We start from the raw sequence: 22880 nt of genomic DNA, 5'->3' as shown, positions 1-22880 counted from the left end.
GAATTACTTCCGGTACACGTCAAATTTTTGTTTGAATGAAGTGAGCAATTATTACATAATATTCTGACGAAAAAAATAAATATGAAGAAATATCAAGAGCAAATCTGATGTGAACAAGGTTTAATCGTTATTAATTTTACCGAGCTTACCATGTTATTTGCTAAACGAAATTATGCCACAAAACACGTATGAGACCACCCAACTTGTACTGTTGTGTATTTTTGAAAAATCAATTAGCCAAATGAAGACAAAACTACAATATGGCAATTTAAAAGAATAATGTAGTTCAATCACCTATTTGCGGGAGATGATTTCAGCGAGGTGAAGAAAAATGAAGAAAATTATGGGTCGGATATACAAAAAAAGTTAATAATTTTTATGTGATTGTCTTATATAAGAGAAATGTCAAAGTTACATGTTATTGATAAGATGGATAATAATAATTAAAAATTTTATATTTTTTTTGTAAAGAATAGCATTTGAATCATGCCATTTATCTAGTTGCATTCGTAAAGACGCACTAAATAAACGCAGAAAGAAGAATTTTTTCCCTAATTGAAATGGCGCGTATAGGGGTTTAATCAATATTTTCCAAGGAAAATTACATTTTACGATAATTTACTGGAATGTTTTAGCTTTTCCCGGATCCCATTTGCACAAGCACATGCATTCAAATAGAACTCCAAATAATCTTATGTTTCTGCCTAATGCACGCTTGTGATTCGCCAAAAATCAAGCTGGAGTTCGAATTTCCTGAGTTTACGTTCAATCTCGCACTTTTTGTGCACCTGGGCATTGTGTGTAAATCAGATAGAGGGCGCTTCAGTTTTTAGTGTGAATTGCCACTTGGTCTACCCCCGCTTGGCCTACTTTCCACTTCGTCTACAACCAGTCCGTCTAATAAACATTTGGTCTACATGTAATTGCCTATTAGGCCATTTTGCATGTTTTGCCTTTTCCAGGTATGCTATACACAGCAGAAACGCTGTTTAACATTTTCACAATCGCTGTTTAAAATCTTAACCAACAAAGTTTAATTTCTAATATTTAATTCTCAATATATCAAGCATGGTTGTTTAACCTGTAAAACAACTGGAGCAAGGTTCATATAATGAACAGTGTTGTATAAAATTTCTTCGTATTACTGTTCAATAGGCCTCGCCAAGTTTCGACTAAACCCCAGCGCTAACTTTGTTTCCGTTTCTGGTAACTCCCGTATAGGAACTCGGCAGGTCAGCATTTTGCTGGTAAACACCAAGCTGGTATGTAACCAATTACCTAGGAAACATTTTACGTCTAGGTTAATCAGTCATGATGGCTGACCTTCATATAGACGAGCGATATTACTCTCGTGCCTTTTTATCAAAGTGGAGATTCGAACTCACAACCTTGCGATTATGAGTCCAATTCTCTAACCACTGGACCACACGACCCGTTGCGATCCGACGCGTCGCGATTTTCTAATAAATCGCATTTTGCTTCAAATGTGAGGTTCCTAGAAGTACATTTATTTTATATGAAGTTCGAGATTGTGTTAGGACTGATAAAATCATAATTTTGCCTTGCGACTATTTCTACATGGTCGCAGTAAAGTCCAAATCGACTTCAAGTCGCAGCCGATGATGACGTTATTGCGATTGGAAATTGAATCTGCTTTTATTCCTACAGGGAGGATCGAACTGGACTGACTTTCGATGTCAATAGTCCTTACCACTATATTGAACTCTGATTGCTAAGATTTTATTGGTTGGAATGTTCATCTCAAATGTTATTACAATTTCTTTGAAATTCGGATCGAAATGACTCGCTAGTGTGCGCTGGGCTTACCATTCACACGGTCTAATAACATCACTTGATCTATATGGCTAGATGAACTGTTTATGAATCATATTTTCAATCGACCAAGTATGAATAATTCATGCATCAAATAGAAATTAGACCAACTGGACATTATAATAAATGACAATTACCCTAGGTGGATAGTAGACCAAGTCAGGGCAAGTACACCAACTGGATCATTATTTGCCCAATTGGCCCATATTCAAGTTAAACCACGGTCTAAGTCTGTGCTAAAAAGTATGGGAAGCCAAAATATCCCAAAATGAAGAAAATGATGAATAAAAATATTTCAGTTATCACTCCCACACAATTATAATAATCAGAGTGTCAAGTGATTTGATAGATTGAACATTAACTAACAGAGATTTGGGACACGGCTGGCTAGCGTTGGTTAAACCACAACTTTAGACCAGAGCTTATACACTGCAAAAACACCGGTGTTGATTGAACACCAGTCCGATATCTGTATCGTAAAACACCAGAAGTGTTAAAACCAACACCTGTTAAGAATCAAACCAATATTGTTTAAGTGCCTATCTGGTGTTAGCTAAAAGCCGAAGCGGTGTATTTGAACACCTCTCTGGTGTTTCCTTTTATAGATACCGAGCTGGTGTTATAATTATGAACACCGATATTGTTTGCAGGGTATTAGACCCGACTTCACAATACGGGACATTTGGTCTAATATCGACGGGCTTACGGGTTTAGCCCATTTTGTGTTAGACCATCTCAGAAGCATATACCAATATTGGTTTCTTAAGTGAATATGAATAGTGTATTCCTGTGGAATGTTGGAGTAGATTCGTTTGAAATCAAAAGTTGCAACATTTTCGCTTTTTCTTGGGCGCGAAGGCGATGTTCTGTTCCTCAATGTCCATGTCATACACCCGACTAACGTTGTCGTCTTCCTTCTTCTGAAGTTCTCTGCAGGATAAGAACAAATTTAGATTTAAAGGGGATCCCACATTTGACATAAAATGTTGTGGGAGGGAGGGGAAATAAGCAAAACAGAATGGTGAATGTATGAAAGAAATCGGACAAGGACTTGGAGAGTTTTGACTTTTTTAAAAATTGAGATCTCTATTAAAGACTATGTAAATTTTAAATTGGCAACTGTGTGAGTAGACTATGACAGGTGGTTTGGACAACTTTCCCATAGGCCATGTTCGTTATTACAAGGGATTTGTGGTTTTCTCCAAAGAACTTATTCCCCTGGAGCAGTAATAAAAATATAACAAATTTAGCATATGTATATATATTTTTTTTATTATACATTTGAAACCTGGATTGGATCATGAAAAAATGATTTTGTAGCTAAAAATAGCATATTGGAAAGTTGCAGTGACGGTGGCGCAAATCGTAATGGTATTGACGATCATGGTTATGATGATGGTGGTGATGATGATGATGATGGTGGTGGTGGTTATGATAATGATGATGGTGATGATGATAATATTGGTGATGATGGTGGTGGTAGTGGTGCTGGTGGTGGTTATGATGATGGCGGTAGTGATGATGACAGTAATAATGATGGTGGTGGTAGTGGTGGTGGTGGTGATGATGATGGTGGTGATGACAATGGTGATGATTATAGTGCTGATGACGTCAGCGAGGACGATGGAGATTATGATAATTAAAATTTGCACCTCAATGATATGGTGATAGTGGTGATGATGAAAATAATGATAGATTAATGCGGTGGTGATGGTGATAATAAATATGATGATGAAAATGATGATTTTCGGGATGAAGTTTTTTATGATATTGTTGATGATGATGGTGATGATGATGATGAGCATAACTATAGTGATAAGGGTGTTGGTATAGTTGCATAGATATTTTTATCAACAAGTGGAATGCCTCTGGCCGTCTCACCTGCATCACGCGATTCAATATAGCAGCAGTGCTGATTTTGAAAACTACTATAACTCGCACAAGATGTTCAGTGATACTTGGTTACTCTTATTTCCACGTTTTATGAACTAGACCAATACACTTATAGAGATATGATGGCAATTCAACAAATACCCCCAACGTGGCCAAAGTTCTTTGACCTTACATGACCTTTGACCTTGATCATGTGACCTGAAACTCGCACAGGATGTTCAGTGATACTTGATTACTATTATGTCCAAGTTTTATGAACTAGACCAACACACTTTCAAATTTATGGCTGTAATTCAACAAATACCCCAATTTGGCCAAAGTTCATTGACCCTAAATGACCTTTGACCTTGATCATGTGACCTGAAACTTGCACAGGATGTTCAGTAATACTTGATTACTATTATGTCCAAGTTTCATGAATCAGATCCATAAACTTTCAAAGTTATGATGGTAATTCAACAGATACCCCCAAATCGGCCAAAGTTCATTGACCCTAAATGACCTTTGACCTTGGTCATGTGATGTGAAACTCATGCAGGATGTTCAGTGATACTTGATTAACCTTATGTATAAGTTTCATGAACTAGGTCCATATATTTTCTAAGTTATGATGACATTTCAAAAACTTAACCTTAGGTTAAGATTTTGATGTTGATTCCCCAACATGGTCTAAGTTCATTGACCCTAAATGACCTTTGACCTTGGTCATGTGACATGAAACTCAGGCAGGATGTTCAGTAATACTTGATTAACCTTATGGCCAAGTTTCATGAACTAGGTCCATATACTTTCTAAGTTATGCTGTCATTTCAAAAACTTAACCTCAGGTTAAGATTTGGTGTTGACGCCGCCGCCGCCGCCGCCGTCGCCGTCGGAAAAGCGGCGCCTATAGTCTCACTCTGCTATGCAGGTGAGACAATAAAAAATGTATGACCATGATCATTATCATCTGTGCGAAAAGACGGGTGATGATGGGTAGGGGATAGCAATTACGATGTATATAATTATGCTCTTGATGGTGACGAAGGATATGATCAGGTCATCTTACCTTGCCAAACGTCCAAAGGCCTCGAATACATTTGTTCCATTTTTGGCACTCGTTTCAATGAACAGCGCATTGTTTTCCTAGTAAGTGTAAAGAAGTATTAAAATCTCATCAATAATAATAATGATAATAATAATAATAGTAATAATAATAATAACAATAATAACGGTATTAACTACCCAGGGTAGCCACTTCAGTTCCGAAAACTGTTCTCCCAGCGGGCCCTGCTATTATTATTACCCGGCTAAGCTGGGCTACCTATTCAGGTGCACACAGCTTTTTGAGGAATTACTTCCTGCCGGTACCCATTTACCTCACCTGGGTCGAGTGCAGCACACTGTGGATGAATTCCTTGCTGAAGGAATCTACGCCATGGCTGGGATTCGAACCCACTGCCCTCTGTTTCAAAGTCCGGAGAGTAATCCAATGGGCCACGACGCTCCGCACAAGGTTATTTTATCAAGGTTATTTTCTTAAATAATATATTATTGGAACTTAACCACCGTGATCTTTGAACAAATCAATTCATGATTCAACATTTTTCTGTCACGTAATTTGAATCTGAATCGAAATCATACAACAGTAACAAAACATTTTCATCTTGATAAAATATTGCAAGTCGTAATCCCTACCATTCCTTTTGTAGGTATTCAGGAAACGAGAATATGATCTGCTTCTGTTAACTGATTGACTTTGTACTTTTCGAAAAACGCCCTTCTACTTTTAATACCAATTACAAGTAGTAGCGAAGTAGAATAATACATATTGCTGGATAGTGGTATAGCTATTTTCATTAATTAAAAAAAAAGTGTATCACCATGATCATTATCATCTTTGCGAAAAGACGGTGTGTTTTTCTAAGTCTGATTTAAATCACCTTTTGTTTTAAAGGATGAAAGACATCATTTTTTAAAGAAGAGAATACATGTACAAGAAAAATAATTCACAAAAAGAAACACCTTAACGAGTAAACGTTTAATCTAACGGACCGTAGAAAGCATTCATCTCAGAATTTCTTATTTCTGCTTTGATTCGAATCAAAATAACGTCAAGGTAAACTACCCATGTAAACATAGCTCCAGTCTGATTCAGATAATTATATCGCAAATGATATGAATAAGAATGAAAGACAGGCTTCTCACCCTCGCTACTTTGAGAGCGGCGTCCCGGGGGACTTCCCGGTAAGGCGATGCGAGGTCCTCCTTGTTTCCCGTTAACATAATGACAGCATTATCGTCATGCTCCTAAAATAATGGTGAGAAACACGAAATAAAACACAATTGAATTAATATGACGTCTTATGGAACTCATAAATAGGTATAGGTCAGTTTCAAATCTGATCTAGCTTCAAAGACCTTGTTCTTCCAAGGTGAGGTAAATTAGAGAAGAACAAAGAATGCCTAGCAATCATCCTTACACCCTCAATAAGCTCTGCATCGAAGTGTCATATAGGCAAGGCAGTCCCACAGGGGTACAATATATCGCCCTTGTTATTCAGATAAATCTGCTGTTGTAACATGAATTAAATGCATGAGGGTGTGTACTGTACAAGTTTTTCAATAGGAAGCGTTAAGCATCACATCCCTTTCGTACTAACGAGGAAAAAAAAATCACATTTTTAAAATTAAAATGATTATAATGACGTTTTGATCTTGATTTTTGGCCTGCAAGTGTACTTACACTTACCCTAATACTGGCGATCCAGCTTTGTACATTGAGGAACGATTTCTCACAAGAAATATCGTAGAGGAGAAGGACGCCGTCAGCTTTCCTAAAGTACGCATGAGGAATGCTACGAAATCTGTATGGGATGCAAAAATTATATTTCATGTATACTCCATTTTTATATTGAGAAGCCAGTAGAAAATAAGCTATCAGCTGCATATTTTATTAGGCTGTTTTCGGCTTGTTTGTATGATCACACATTGAAAAACAAAAACGCATGAATAAAAAGAAAAGTTATTCAGCACATTAACGGAAAATGCGCAAGAATATAAATGAATATATGAATATAATAAAAACATTTCAAGATGAGTCATAAAGACGTATTCCGTATTTCAAACGAAATGTTATAATAACGTATTTATTGGGTTTGTGTGTTAGTGGTTCTCTAAAATGGCCTATATGAAATGTGTCATCCCATACGTTCTTTGGAAATTAATTTACATTATGTACAACCAAAGGGGTTACCGAACAACTTCAAATAGTTTGAATAGCTCAATGCAAGAGGATTTTCTTAAAGCCTAATCAGCGTTTCTTTTGATTTGCAAAATGAAACCATTTTGTAAGATAAATATATAATGTCAACATTTGTAATAAAAATATATACAAAAAATATTTCAATTTTAGTTCGATTCAATAAATCCACAGAAAATTTAAATGTTGCTGCGGAGGGAGAATTAAATGAAAGCAATGGAATGGAAAACATAGCACTTTATGAGATAAAGTACGAGGATATAAGGGTGCACATCTTGGAGAGGTGGAACTAAAGTTTGGATTTTTTTTTATATCTTACCTTTCTTGTCCTGCCGTGTCCCAGATTTGAAGTGAAACTACATTATTATCAAGAACCAGTGATTTCATATGGAATCCAATCTCTATAGTAGCAGAAATGATAAAAGAAAAATAACATAAAAGTACAATACATAACAAAATTATAATGATGATACAGTTATGATTTTTTTAAGTCTAGCTAAATTGTACAAAACTTTAAATAATGAAAAGCAAGATTTACGACGTATGCCAAAACTTGCTGTGAAATGATACACCAAATATCGCAAAAGAATATTTGATTAATAATTCAACGTCAACGTATCAATGGACATTATAACTATCATGAACGGAATGATACACAATCACTGATTCGCGAAGCTTCACCAAACTGAATGGAAAGAAGTAAATTGTATTAGTAAAGAAAGGGAGAGTATACTTAGTACTCACGATTATCTCGGATTAATCCATAGTTTAAAATAAACGGAATTTGAAGCAAATGGCAGATAGAAAAGTGGTCGGTATCCTTTATTTGAACTTACAGATGTAAAAAAATGATATGATTGGTAATATCAAGATACATTGATTTAAATACTGAATATAATTACGTTATAAAGTCTATTCTATTCTGCTTTACTTTTTGCTTTTCTTTGAACTGTCGAGTCATTTATACTTTGTATCTAATTTATATTACTCGGTAATATGCTTCAACGGAAATGAATTAAATAGATAGATTGAATTGAAATTTATCTCTTGTGGTGCGGAATCATCAACTTTAAAACAGTCTGACCATGATACAACCCCTATACAGATGTGTGACGTCAGTTGCCATGGTGGCGGCGGGCTGGTTCTAAACAGAGTCGCAGCTGACGATCGCCTGTACACATTTGTATTTGCAAATGACTGTGGCTCGTCTGAAAAATAGGTTGCAAGCGATCAAATTCTGATAGCAGCCATTTTCTCTTATGAGAAACACACGCTTTTATTCGGCGGGTTCATTTGTTTAGAACCAGGCCGCCATGACACCATGACAACTGACGTCATCGCTTTGGTACTCTATGACTTACCTATCGTAACTTGTGTGTTTACCGAGAAGCTGTTGTGGCAGAACCTTTGCACGAAGCTTGATTTCCCGACCCCAGAGTCCCCGCACATCACCACCTTAAAACATCGATCAGGCGTCCGTAACTGGAGGAACTGAACAAGCCAAAATTAAATATAGAAAAATTAAAATTCCTTAATATGATGGACATATAATAGAACGATACAAGTTGTTTCACAGGTATGGCCAGGCGGTAGTGCCAGGGTTAGGTCAGGTGAATGTGCCTATACCAGAGGTCGTAATAAAAAAAATGTACATTCTAAAGTCAGCCAGTGAGAAACGTTAGGAATCTTTTACATGAGCAGATAAGAATAAGGAAATCTCGGAACAGTCTAAGTAATGACTTTGTTAATGCATCCAGTGTCCACAGCTTCGAGAATGGACTGGATAAGTATCGGAGATGTGAACCAGTGAAATTCAAAGTCGACGCTGACCCACCAGGACATGATCCGGCCATCCTAAAGAGGAGACAGAACTTGGAGCCTAGTACAGAGGATTAAGCCTGCGTTCAGGAGCATCCACAAGTATCCAGGTAGGTATGAATACTGGCATAATTGGAATTCATAATCACCAGAGATGGAATTAATGTACACACACTGCTACTACACGAGTCTTTTTTAAACATATTTACGAACTAACCCGAAACACTGTCTTTCATGTTTGCGTAACTCGTTGTCGCATGATTACAGAGGAAACAAATTATAACCATGATAGCAGAAATGAATAAACTAATGTCAATTTACACAATTCAACTACGAGCTTTTTATTACCAAAGCAACCAATTCGAAGGGGGGGGGGAGTGATACATGCAGAAAAAATAAAGAAGTGTGTGACATTTACTGGCTCCTTCATTTGCATATTTTTTTACAAACCCAAGGGTTTATTAAAATGTATAACGAAAAATTGTTGGTTAAACAAATTTCAATTGATTAGCATGCAAGTTTTGTTTAAACTACAGTTGGCTGGTTCATATTAACCCACTTATTGGTTGGCTTAAAAGAAATCTAAGGGTGCATCACACACGCTGTGTATAGAAAAGTTTTTTGTTAAATCAAGCAAAGCTTCTTTTAAAAGAGTTAATTTCGTATTGTTCATCCGATTGTGATAACATTTTCGTCATTCAAATTGATTTGTTGTTGGAGTGTATAAGTGTTTTAGAAAGATCTGGGCATGGCGGCTAAGTCGTAGAACAGGTCCGAGCTCGTGGGCTCGATCCCCGACTGAGTCATTTCATAAGAAATTGCGCAATATAAATGTGCAATTGTTGATATCATTATTATTCATAGTATTACCTGCATCTGTTGATCGCATTCGCAGTCACTGTACGAACTGACCCGACTCATCTGCATCACACCGACTCTCTTTGGTTCTTTCACGCTATAATTATCTTCAACTAACTGTTCATACTTCTCTCTGAAAATAAGAGATAAAGAACATTTCAATTGTTATTCTAAAAAATACTTATCTTTGATTCAGGTTGTATAGCATTATTCATATGGTTGGAAAAAAGCCCAGGAAGAAAAAAATCGAATCCACGCAAAAATTTCAAGATTTCTGTGGCTGAAATAAATCAATGGCCCGAGGAAAGAAATAGAACACAGGGTAGATTATGGGATGGAATATTCACGAAATTTGAAATGACGCCACCATTTTTTTCTGGGCTTCATTTTCATAAGATATCACAGACACAGGCACTAGCGTACCTATGGGGGGCAGGGGGAGGGCAGACTGCCCCCCTGACGAGTCACAACCCATGCAAGGGACGTATCCCTGCCCCCCCTGACGAGTCATAACTGATCCCTGACGAGTCACACGTGGCCCCCTACTATGAACTTGAAGACCCTTTTTTTTTTTTCCTTGTCATTTTTTTTTCTGGTGCGAAATGTCCTGTACATGCGGTTGAAGACCTTTTTTTTTGGCTTGTCAAATTTTTTGGCGGACGAATTTGCCCCCCTCTGGAAAATCCTAGGTATGCTACTGGACACAGGTGACAAGTAGGGGAGCGTTTCATCGACATTTTCATCCGACAAGTTGTCAGGTCTGACAACTTTCCTTGAGAATGATTGGCTGAGAATCACTGTTACCATGGTAACTATCGGATAAAACATTTCTTGTCGGATAAAACGTCTGACAGTGACAAGTCCTTTCACGAAATGCGCGCTAGGACTCTGCAGCTGAGCCTGTGACTTAATAGCAATTGCAATAAACTGGGGGAAATTCTGTACTTTCTTATTTCCTATTCATGATACTTGACCAATCAAACATGCGTACCTTTACTTGCCAAATATATGGTCCCAGTTTCACAAATGGTTTTGTTGTTGTTGAGGGGTGGTATATTAACTTTCTTTGTTTTTGTGGTATTTTGTCTTGAATAATTCAAATGTGACTGTAGGTTCGTAAAGAACATTTTCTTGACATGTTAATGAAATGTACCTCATTAAAATACCTCAAATCATTATACCACAAAGTTAATCGAAAAAATCTACAAGCATAATATTAAAGTTCATACTTCTTTACCTTAATTTCTCGAGTTGAAGTTCAAGGTTGTGTCTATCACGTGATTTTCTGTCTTGTTCCTGGACTGCTTCGGCGTACTCTCTGAAAAGGGGGTAATTAACTTCGTTAGGGGGAGATCTTTCAATAAAAAATTCAGGGCGGTGTTTTAACAAGTTAAGAACCACCTTTTGCACAACTTGAGCAGGTTCTTGGCAGCTAACTCGCCTATAGGGATACATCACTTACTATAAAAAAAGGTCACCAGTCATTCCTAACAGCTTCATGAAAAGGCCCAAAAGAAGGCAAAAAGTAGGGTAGAACTCCAGACCGGTATGATCGACTGATGAATTATTCGTCTTAATTTTTTGGCCTTCTTCTTCTTCTTATTATTATTATTATTATTATCATCATCATTATTATTATTACCATTTTCATCATCATAAAGATTATCAACATTATCATTACTATCATTTTATCATCATTATCAATACTATTATTGTTATTATTATTATTGTCATAACTATTATCATAATTATTGTTAATATTGTTACTATTATCATGATTATCATTATTATTATTATCATTATTACAATTCGTAGTAGTAGCATTATTATTATTATTAGTAGTAGTAGTAGTAGTAGTACTATCATCATCATTATTATTACCACTATCGTTATCATCGTTGAAGTTGCCAATTTAATTGGCTAGGTTACCGTTGAAAGATGTATCTCGACTTTTAACCAGCTAAATATCAAACAAAAAACAAACAAATTCCTCAGTAGAACTAACACCATTCAATAAACATATAATTACTTTCAGACTATACGAATGTTCGAAACACAATAAAACAAGCATCAGACTATTTTTTTTTCAAATAAACATTTATTTTCCTCCTATGTGATATGAGGTGAAACATTCAATTAACATTCCTACAAAACTCATGCAATATAATATAACTACCAGTCTACCATACATTCACTTAAATAATCTAAAAGTGAGTTGCAAAGTGACATGGTTGTTTTGACCGATATAACCATTTTCAATATGAAAATTTAAATCGATAAATATTTTTCCCCATTCTTAATTTAATTCTTAAAGTTTTAGAGTTTAAATTCAAATCGCATCCATTGCTGCATATCAATGATTTAGCACTGATTGTGAGGGTGGGGTTGGCGTGAACGGGAATTATAATAAAACCCAAAATGGAAGTCAGAAAATGATAAAGGTATATAGATTTGTGTCAATTAATTTGAAAAATCTTTTTATTTTCTGTCATTCATCTTGTCAATCCCGGGATATTACCGATAAAGGCAAGTGACAAGATATAAAATGGTGATTTTTATTTCAGAATTATGGTGATACTTATTGATTCGATAGATATAACGATGGGATCAGGTAGAGATTACTTAAAATGAATCTGTAGCGTATTTTGTTTGTCAAAATGTTCATACTAAAAATATTGCATGAATTTATGTTTCGTATTTAAAAATATATGCCCATTCTGCTTTATAAATGTATTAATTAATTCAATTAGTTTTAGTTTGGGATTGTCATTTTTCTTCAAGAAATCTGCTTATGATGACAATCCTTCTCCTGCAAATTGTGAATATCATATAATAATTTGGTAGTTAATCATTTTTGTCTGGAATTATTTTTTTAGTACACTTTATTTATGATTCATGCCAAAAATGCTAACATATTATGTTTATTATGTTATGGAAAATGTATTATACGAATGTTCCATGGATGCAGAAGAAAACAGTAAATCAAATCAAATACAAATCAAAAGAATAACGAGTTGTGGTCGGTGGAAACGGCGCATTTAAAAAATGCTAGATAGTCTGTATGCATGGTATAATTATCATCGTGTAAATTCCAACAAGTTCAAGTGATTTTCTAAGAAGTCAAATATTATGTTACTTCATTTCTTTCAGAGTTAATCGTTACCAAATCCAGCATGTTCATGTTTGAAAATTTGAATAGACAATTTTAGATATACCGATTTTGATCTGTTTTCGGTGGAATTTGAAGGGAAACGTCTGAAATAATAATAAAAAAAGTTGGCCCATATCGGTAGAACAACCAGTGAAAGTGATGTCTATCTAAAACATTCATTACCTGCCGACATACCTTTCGATGAACGCCCTCTCTCTTTCGGTCTCCTCCTGAAGCTGAAGGCAGAGTTGTTGGGTTTCATTCAGACCGGCTAGAGATTGGTCGAGACGAAATCGAAGCTGTGAATTCTCCTGAAAGATCGGAAACGATTTTGAAAATAAATGCAAACACAAATCGTTCTAATAGTATTAGTAGGAGTTTTAATATAAATGTAATTGCATGAGGTGGATGGATTATAGATTCGTCAGTATTTTAAGTTTGTAAAGAAAATAAATTACACGCACACACACACCAACCGCTCACATACACACAACCCACATGCGCGCGCACACACACAGAAGGGTTTTCGTTTGGAAATCCATCACTACGTTCACTCTAAAAGGTATGAAAAAAGGAGGATACAAAGTATGTGATAGTGACGTAAAATCAACAACAATAAAATAGTTGTGCATTGTGATGTGTAATATAATAAAAAGGGGGAAGTATACAGGGGAATAAGGAGGTAGATACCGTACAGAATGTTAATTTACGGGAGCTTAAAAATGGTTTTAGAATATGGCTATTCATAAGGATTGTTCAAATATTTATTATAGGGTGCTTCCAATGAGACATGTGTATGTAAAAAGGTCCCATCGCATTTATTTTCAATTCAATTCAATTCAATTCAATTTAGTTATTTTCTCTTTCAATCTTTTTACATTTACAATGATAGTTCAATATACATATTTACAAAATATAACATTATAATCATTTTTTATAATACAATAATACCATGAAATCGAAAGGGAAGGAGACCAACTAAAAAGCAGAGCTTGTAGGGTGAAGGTCCCCTTTTATAAGTAAATTTTATGAATAAAAAATAAGATAAAATGAAGAAATAAACAATATATATACATATATATATTTTTTGACATATATATATATATTCTTTGACATATGAAGAGCTCACTTGCAAAAGGGGTTAGGTCTATTTTTCATCAAATTTGATTTTTTTATCTCAATGTATAGATTTTTAGTAGCTCTATAAGATGATACCAAAGAAAAGTTGAAATTCCTATTTAAAAGTGATCAAAAATGGCAAAGAAAAATCACTTTTTTTTTCAAAAGGGATTAGGTCCATTTCAGTTTAGTTGCAAAAGGGGTTAGGTCCACACCGATTTTTTTTGGAAAAGAATATTTAAAAAAATATGAATAAAGGAAGATTTCTTTTATACCCAATTTTATGTTGTCATGGTAGGGAATCTTGAAAATTTTGTTTCGCATAAGAATATGCAATGTAGGAGAATTAAAAAAAATGATTTTCTTGGAGTGGACCTAACCCCTTTTGCAAAGAAACTCTTCTGAAGAGCTCATTTGTCAAAAGGGGTTAGGTCCATTGTTCATAAATTTTATTGTTTTCTGTCTCAAAACCTCTAAATTTTTAGTCACTTTGATGAAAACAAAGAAAATTTGAAATTTACATGAAAACGTGAAAAAGTGGCAAAGAAAAATCACTTTTTTAATCAAAATAGATTTGATCCATTTCAGTTTACTTGCAAAAGGGCTTAAATCCACAATGATAATTTTTTAAAGAATTTATAGAAAAAAATTTAAGACAGGTAGATTTCTTTTATACCCAATTTTATGTTCACATGATAGGGTACTACATCATGACAATTTAGTTTCTCATAAGAATATTGCAGTAAGTGAGAATAAAAAACATGGTTTTTCTCAGAATGGTCCAAAGTGGACCTAAGCTCTTTTGCAACTAAACTATTCATATATATATATTCTTTGGCATAATTCAAGCTTTGTTTACCTTATAACTCGACTGATTGTATCATTGTTATGTTATTGTACACTTCTCAATTGTTTACAATTTAATAGTTATGTATTATTGTTGCTGCTTTATTTATAATCCAATCAAATGTCAATGATAAATATGAAAATAAATGAATTGAAACGAAAAAACATGCCGCAACTAGAAAGTTGTAGTCAGGAGGGGGAGATCGAGAAATAGAAGGCTAAGAGAGGAAGAGGTAGAATGTATTAAGCATGTTAAGAGAGGGAGAGGGGGGGGGGGTGTAGAATTATAGTCAAACCTGAACAAGTCCCTCATTTTCAGCTACGATGTTAGCCTCGTGTCTGCTTAGCTCCATGACCATCTGTTCAAGCTATAAACGAAAAAAATGTATTTAATGCAATACATTTTGATGAGTACATTTATATATATAAACAAATCGACAATGATTTGTTCAACATTAGTTCCGATCAAGTCAGTTCATTTAGTTCGATTCAACGTAGACCGAGGGAAATCATTTCATTCAAATTTGGTTCAATCTCTTAAGAATAAATGTATTTAGATTTAATCATCGACGTATTATTTCAATCTACCTCAATACAGTATCGAATCAGCCACTGCTCAGTTTAATCAAAACATTTTTTTAGGGGAGAGGATTAAATATCCAGTCCAATCAATTCATTTTAATACAATTCAACTCGCATATTGATACAAAATAATTATCTCGGATTTATATTCAGTGTCATCCATATGAATCCAATCATCTTTTCTTAATTTCCTGAAAAGTTCATTTCAGTTTTGTTTCACTTTGACTCATTTTTATTCAACAGAAAACCATCAGTTTAGGGGCCGTTTCATAAAGGACTAACAAGTATCGTAACTTTGTTGTTATGGTAACCTCGTGTAACAAGATTGAACAGCCGAATGAGCCAATCAAATCCAATTTTCTGATTTAGGCTATAGTGGCAAAATTCTTAGGTGAAGTTACAATTTGCAACATTTTCATTCAATTCAATTGACTAAAAATCAATCACTTGAATTGGAATATTTTTTATTCAAATTCACTGAAAATGCAGTGGATTCATACGTCATTCATTTATCATGATATCTTTATGGAATACTAAAACCGGATTAAATCTATAACATACCTGATTATTTTGCGTGTGTTTTTCTTTCTCCTTCTTGTCAAGTTCTTGAAGCGACAACTCAAGCTGTAAAACAATGATAAAAAGTTAAAAAGAAAGATGAGCAAATCATCATTTTACCACGTAAATTAATTAAACATAAACTGTGAAAGGAATTCAACCAATAGGCGGATATTACGATCGTTCTCCCCCCTCCCCCCCCCCCCCAAACAAAATCCAGTATTATTATACTTCGGTTCTCTTTCGGGGTAATTTGAATTTAGAAATATGACTAAACAGTTTTCAATTTTGTCAATTCTCTTTCTATTTTATCTTCTTCATAAAAGGTTCCCTCCCCAAAAGCTGATGTGAGTTTGATTATTGTATTTCATTATTGATAAAAGGTCAGTGATTTTCACTGGCTGGTTATTAATTTAAGACCAGTCTGGTGTCTATAACAGCAGTTCGTCCTAATTAAGTTTCAGAAATGACGAGAAATTGCAAATATATCGCCTTTTCAGAGTCCAGGACGAAACTACGTTCTCGATTTACAGATTTCCGATGAAAACTGCCTTGTTATGAAAGGGGTTTTGACCCATAAGTAGTGGTTGCAAAATCTCCCTGCCAACCCCTGAAATCTTGATAATCCCTTTTTAATAAATTTTGTTATGTTGTTATTATAATGCTTTTGTTTTTACTTTGATTTTGTTTTTGTTTTGTTTTAATCACCACCCTTGGTTTTTGTACATAGGTCTTTGTTTTACTTAGTTTACTTTCTTATGAATTATCATTTTTTGTATTGTTTGTATAATGCACAACCTCTCTGAAAAACAGCCATTATTGGCTGATCGACGGCAATTCTACCGTGTTTAAATAAAATAAATCAATTCAAATCAATCACCAATGAAACCTACTCTAACTCGTGTACAAAAACGTAAAAATTACCATATGATTGTGATTCTTTGCATGGTCAGCCCCCCCCCCCCCCCCCCCCAGTGACTTTGAAAACCGTTCCGCGGCCCCTGCTGTAGCATCAAACATCGACAAGACGGTGTGTTCACCCGCTCAGGGACTTTTTGAGAAATAGGACGCGTCTCAATCGCTCAAAAATTTGCAGGCAGACAATCGATATCCCTCCCTAGCTATCGATCGCAGTTCAAGAAACACGTTTGGCGCGCTGTGCGGACGTCAAATCCAATCCGCACGGGGAATTTCTGTTCAAATACCATACGTGCCCCGGACAGAAGTCGATATTTTTCTTACTCCAGCGGGGCAAATTTGTAAATGGAAAACGTTTAGTTCTACAGGCATCGTTGTGATATCAGCATGAGAAATCGATTTTTTTTTCATCACTTTTGACAATGAACATGGCGAAGAAGAAGACAGCGTTTCAGAAACAGGAGTCAAAATGAGTAAATAAACCAGCTCCTTGAATTATATACAGACTGGAAACGCATATTCATGATATCGTTTATTACTATTTGTCTGTCAAATGTGCTCCAATGTTTCGATTGATTATGTTTAGATGTGGTGGTGTGTGAAAAAAATTAGAAAAATTGGGCCGTCGCGTGAATATGGGATGCATACATTGTTGGCAATATATAGTTAGCAGTTTCATTTATCAAATAAATTAATTTTATTGTAGGAATCAAGAGCTCTTTTTATTACCTGATCAAGGGCATATGTGCCTTGGTCATCAGTGATCGAGCCACGGACAGGTCTAGCTCTTATCCAATTTTTACTCCTTACATTACTATTGCATGGAGAAAACTAGCTGTATATTGCAACACTTCAAAAAATGTCATTTCACCAGAGGAAAAAAATGTAGGCCCTGGTATACTGCGTTCAAAAGAAAAATTGCTCAAGATGCATGAATTTCAGAATGCACTGCAATCTGCAAAATTGCGTTTGCCCATATTTTTTTTCATTTTCCTTTTTATTTATTTATTATATTTTATTTGTTTATTTATTCATTCATTTGTTTATTTATTTATTTATCTATTTATTTATCTACTTATGTATTCATTTTTTTCATTCATTTTCTATTCATGATTATAGTTATCAATCTATTTATTTACTTACATCAGTACATGTTTATTTTTGAGGAGCGAAAATGTTTTCAACGTGTTTCAGAAAGAAAGAGAAAAAGCGAAATGATAGTAATAACGGCCTAAATACAAAGCATCCATCATGAGATTTGAAACCACACTTTGATAGTCTCACAACCCCCCCCCCCCCACTCCCTCTGTTCGGAAAATATGCCCCATAGCTCACGCTGAATAAAATGTTAAGAGTACATGTATATGACATCTGCGTGTATTTTGTATTCATACAAAAATCGTGGCAAGATTTTTCCATTTTTGGGGGTCGAATTTAAGTGCAAATTGAAGTTTAATATACACATGCAGGAAACTGATAATTTGTACTCCAATTGCAAATGTGCAATTACTTCCATTAAATTCAAATTGATGCCCTAATTATGGCGCCGGTGAAAATGCCAGATTCCTTATAGTCTACGTTGTGCTGTAAAATATTGGCCATTTTCAATTAGACTTCTACAACAGTCTCACCAACGAAAAGAACTACTCACCGACCGATGACACGCCATTGGAAACAACGTAATATCTTTGATCGGTCAGGAGTCGGTTTCGTTGGTGAGACTGCAGGGTAATGCTATGCAGAAAGCGAAAGCCGCGTTCAAAATGACGGCACCCCCAGAGAGAGAGCAAAGGCGATGGCTATAAAAACAGGCAAGGCACGTTTTTAATTCAAGTCACGGATTTCGTGTAATTGATATATATTATTGAAGGGGTAAGCGACCAGGCAGTCGTAGTCTTGGTGATTTTAGGATCGCATAAAGTGATAACAACATCAATTATTATGGATGGCAAACTGGAGTGAATATAGTACAGACAGTACTGATATACAGTATATATACACAACAAAAAAAGTAAGTCCCCCCTTAAACAAACATCAATAATTTCCGAACCAATGCGAGTTTTTAATATATTTTTTACATGAGCGTGTAGGTAATTTTATAAGCTACCCTCTGAGTAAACGTTATGGACGTATTTCACTTCATGCTTCAGTGAGCACCGTCAGAAGGCAAAAATTTCACTTTTCAAAAGTCACAAGCCAAATATCATGACTTTGATTCCATTTTATTGGAACTAATTCCACATTCTCATCATAAAAAATAGTCAGAAGGCTTGTAAAAGGTACTCTCTAAAAGACGATACAACTTTTTTGGCTAAATTTCACGGTTGAATAAACACAAGTCCAAATTTGCTATAATTGGATTTTTTACACATTTATATCAATAAAAATGATAGAATATGATGACAGTTAGTTTTGGAAGAGTTTCTTCAACAATATTCATCGTTTTACGGTTCAATGAACATTTATTGAAAAAAAAAATACGATTTTCAAATATCATAGGCAAGTATTGGTTCATTTTAGGAACTGAAAATGATCTTTTCTCAACTTTTTCGTTATGTTCATGACCAATTAACTTGCTTCAATGATTCAAAGGCGTTTAATTAAATATCCACGCTTGAATGAACATGTGGAATGCGATTAGCTCTTTTTTACGTTATTGGAAAAAATGCAATTTGTTACTATGGATATCTGTCACAAACCTCCTTGCATAGTTCATTTGATTTGATTTTTATGAAAATCCCGATGTTTAATGCATCAGTGAGCACACAATATTCGAAAATTATGCAAATGAGAAGAAATTTCAAGGCCTTGGCCCCACTCTGTGTCGTATTGAATGGTTATTTTGGTGTGCGCGCCTTTTGGATAGTGTTACTCTGAAGCCATGTACGAAGTTTCATGAAATAACTATTGGCAGAAGTAACAAAAACCGTCCATGAAACAAACCCTCATTTCATATTTGTTAAAATTTTTACTTCGTCTCTCATAGACTTGTGTACATTATGGGTGCACATGTTTAAGAATAAGTAACCCCTTATTCAATATGGTGGAACTTTTTTTCACGGCTGTCTTTAGCAATGTTATTTGGCAGTAATGTTTATCAACCTATGGGCAGAATTCTGTGCAAAAATGAAATCGATTTGTTTATTTATGGATGAGTGAGCACGCATCAAAGTGGGAAAATTTGTATTTTCAATGTCACAGACTCATTTTAAAGGGTAATAAAGTGAATATTGGGGGCAAATTCGGTTTCAAATAAGACTTTAATTGCTATTGTTTTTATCATCCATCATTTCTATCACCACACACTTTCCGAACTTAAAACAGTTTCATGGTTGAGCGAGCACATTCGAAAACTTAGGAATGAATACTCTTTATACTGCATAAATGTATTCTTTTCCTAACAATTTTTCATGATCAGTTTAATTTATGGACAAATCAGTGGTGGGTCCAGAATTTTTAAATGGGGGAGGGGCCTATAATCGGGGGAGCCACCAACATTTTCAAATTTTAACATGATCTAAAAAGTTGTAGAGGATACTACCATAAAACCCTATGTTGATACGTCACAATACAGGGGCCGGGGAAGGGTTTTCAAAGTGGGGGGGGGGGGCTGACCATGCAAAAAATCACAATCGTATGGTCATTTTACATTTTTGTACATGCTTTTGGAAAAATGTGAAAGGGAGGGGGCTGAAGCTCCCCGCCCAGCCCCCCCCCCCCCCGCTTCCGCGACCCCTGCAATACATTATGCTCACTCAACCATGAACAGATTAAATCAAAATTGTGTGTGGAGTGGCTATATGATGGATAGTAAAACAGCATAGCACCATAAAATTCACCTAAAGACAACATTTGCCCAACTTTGTATTTGCACAATCTGAAAAACGACTCTTGTGACTTTCAAAAATGGTCATTTTTAATTCAATCTTTAATTACTCATGCATGACTCAACCGATCAATCATATTTTCCCACAGGAGTTGCTTAATGAGTATAGAAAACCACCGACGGAATATCATATCTCAAAATAATTCCGTTCAAAAGTTACAGCAATTTGATTTAGGGGGGACTTACTTTTTTTGTTGTGTATATATGGAAAGCGTTCTTCTTTTTTTAAGGGAGGGGGGAAATTAGGCCGATTAATTGAGAATCCAAGTACATCAGTAGTGTAATGAGATGACAATTTTGAGGGTGCTAGATGTAACAAATGGAGCAATTTTTTTGTTTAAGCTCTGAACGAGCGAGCAACATAAAGAACGATCATTTTAGTACACCATAATTTGGGGGGAATAGATTTTGCATAAGCATGGATCGACATTGCATAGGTAAATTGCCTATTCGTCTATTGCCAACTCGTCCACTCATCACATTTTTACCTTCATTTAGTCTAATTCCATTTCGTCCATCAACAGTTCGTCTAACAACCATTTGGTCCAATAATCATGATGTCCGGTAATCACTTCGTCTAATCACCAATCCGTCTTTGACAATTTCGTCTCATAAACAGTTTGTCTGAAGCCAATTTTATTTTCATCAATTTTGCCCAATTAAGACTTAGTCCAATTAGACCAAATGGTATATGGACTGAATGGCTATTAGATCAACTGGTTATCAGACGAAATGGTGAGTGGACGAAATGGCAATTAGGCCATGCGAATAGTGGACGAACTGATGGCAGACCAACTGATAGTAGACGAGTTGGTAGTTGGACGAATTAGCATTAGACCAATGCGGTACTCAATGAATGTTTTATCAAAATCAACCAATTAAAAAAAAATGTAGATGAAATATTCCATCACACCTCACCTCTCGTTTTCTAACTATGAACTGATGGCAGACCAAATGATAGTAGACGAGTTGGTAGTTGGACGAATTAGCATTAGACCAATGCGGTACTCAATGAATGTTTTATCAAAATCAACCATTTAAAAAAAAATGTAGATGAAATATTCCATCACACCTCACCTCTCGTTTTCTAACTATGAGATCGTGAACTTCCTGATCTTTTTCATCCATCAGTCTTTCTAGTTCCATCTCCATCTCTTGTCGATACTGCGTCAAATGAAAGAAAGAAACAAACATCTTTAGAAATTTTCTCCCAGCGGACCTTGCATAACATAATTATAATTATTATAACCATTCTGCGTTTTAAAACGTCCTGCGCCTGACTAGAATGCAAAAGGTCAATTTTTGTAATAACTTTGTTGGGGATTGAACCCTCGATGTTTTTTTACCCTATATTGGGCTAAATGCATGTTTTAAGGGTAAATTTCAACGGAACATTGCATAAAATTTACAATATATTTGGTATTTTTGTACCCATCCAACATGCCGCATGTTCCCATTTTACCCAATACTCAATGTAAATAAATATGCTGGTTAACATTAATTTTTAAACACGTTTTTTAAGCCCGTCGCTCTAACAACTACTGTTTAAACTTTTTTTAAACAACTGTATATACTTTTAAAAGCAAAATACGATACGATATATACGATAAGGTAAAGAATGCAAACCACAAGGCATTGAACTACATACACCTCCTGGGCTCCGTAACACAAAGGTTTGCAATCAATCGCTAAATACCAATGACCAATCAAGATCATCGTTGCATGCGCACTCTGTTTAAAAATACTGACTGGGAGCCAATGAGTGCGGTTCTTTCATATTTGCAATTCATCGCAAACCTGTGTGTTACGGAGCCCAGGTTCTAGGAGCTATGGGTTTTCGCTCAAACAATGCATGGCGGTTTCTAGAACATAAACCAATTAATGCCAAGTGCCCCTCATGACAATGAACATCCAAAGAGCCTTTGTCGAACTTTGGTGAATCAAAATAGCAGTTTCATCCACGGTCTTGGACAAACCACATATTTGCAATTTTTCGTCAGCTCCGAAACTTAGGACCAAACTGGTGTTCTGGTTCACCTGGGGCCCGTAACACAATGGTTAGCGATTGATCGTAAGCTTGATTTTCACGATTGATTGATCGTACATTGTAGTCAATGGAATCAATCGTAGAAAAATGATTTACGATCATTGCTAAGCTTTGTGTTACGGGGCACTGG

General features: G+C 35.4%; 1 protein-coding gene across 1 annotated transcript in view; it reads right to left on the bottom strand.

The window, feature by feature from the left end:
• Nucleotides 1-465: 465 nt before the first annotated feature.
• The window catches only part of LOC129263347 (ras and EF-hand domain-containing protein-like), a 77687-nt gene continuing 55272 nt past the window's right edge, over nucleotides 466-22880 (bottom strand). Inside the window, exons 4-15 of the mRNA XM_064100759.1 lie at nucleotides 21781-21867; nucleotides 15903-15965; nucleotides 15056-15127; nucleotides 12990-13105; nucleotides 10881-10961; nucleotides 9656-9776; nucleotides 8329-8458; nucleotides 7287-7368; nucleotides 6458-6572; nucleotides 5914-6015; nucleotides 4775-4851; nucleotides 466-2763 (exon numbers count right to left, since the gene is read on the bottom strand). Coding sequence (XP_063956829.1) covers nucleotides 2652-2763; nucleotides 4775-4851; nucleotides 5914-6015; nucleotides 6458-6572; nucleotides 7287-7368; nucleotides 8329-8458; nucleotides 9656-9776; nucleotides 10881-10961; nucleotides 12990-13105; nucleotides 15056-15127; nucleotides 15903-15965; nucleotides 21781-21867 — 1158 coding nt within the window. The 3' untranslated portion in view covers nucleotides 466-2651. The remainder of the gene's footprint in view (nucleotides 2764-4774; nucleotides 4852-5913; nucleotides 6016-6457; nucleotides 6573-7286; nucleotides 7369-8328; nucleotides 8459-9655; nucleotides 9777-10880; nucleotides 10962-12989; nucleotides 13106-15055; nucleotides 15128-15902; nucleotides 15966-21780; nucleotides 21868-22880) is intronic.

This window comes from Lytechinus pictus, chromosome 6 (assembly GCF_037042905.1).
Source record: "Lytechinus pictus isolate F3 Inbred chromosome 6, Lp3.0, whole genome shotgun sequence".
Lineage (NCBI taxonomy): Eukaryota > Metazoa > Echinodermata > Echinoidea > Temnopleuroida > Toxopneustidae > Lytechinus > Lytechinus pictus.
The sequence above is the reverse complement of the archived record's forward strand: the minus strand, read 5'-3'. Positions and strand labels throughout refer to the sequence as shown.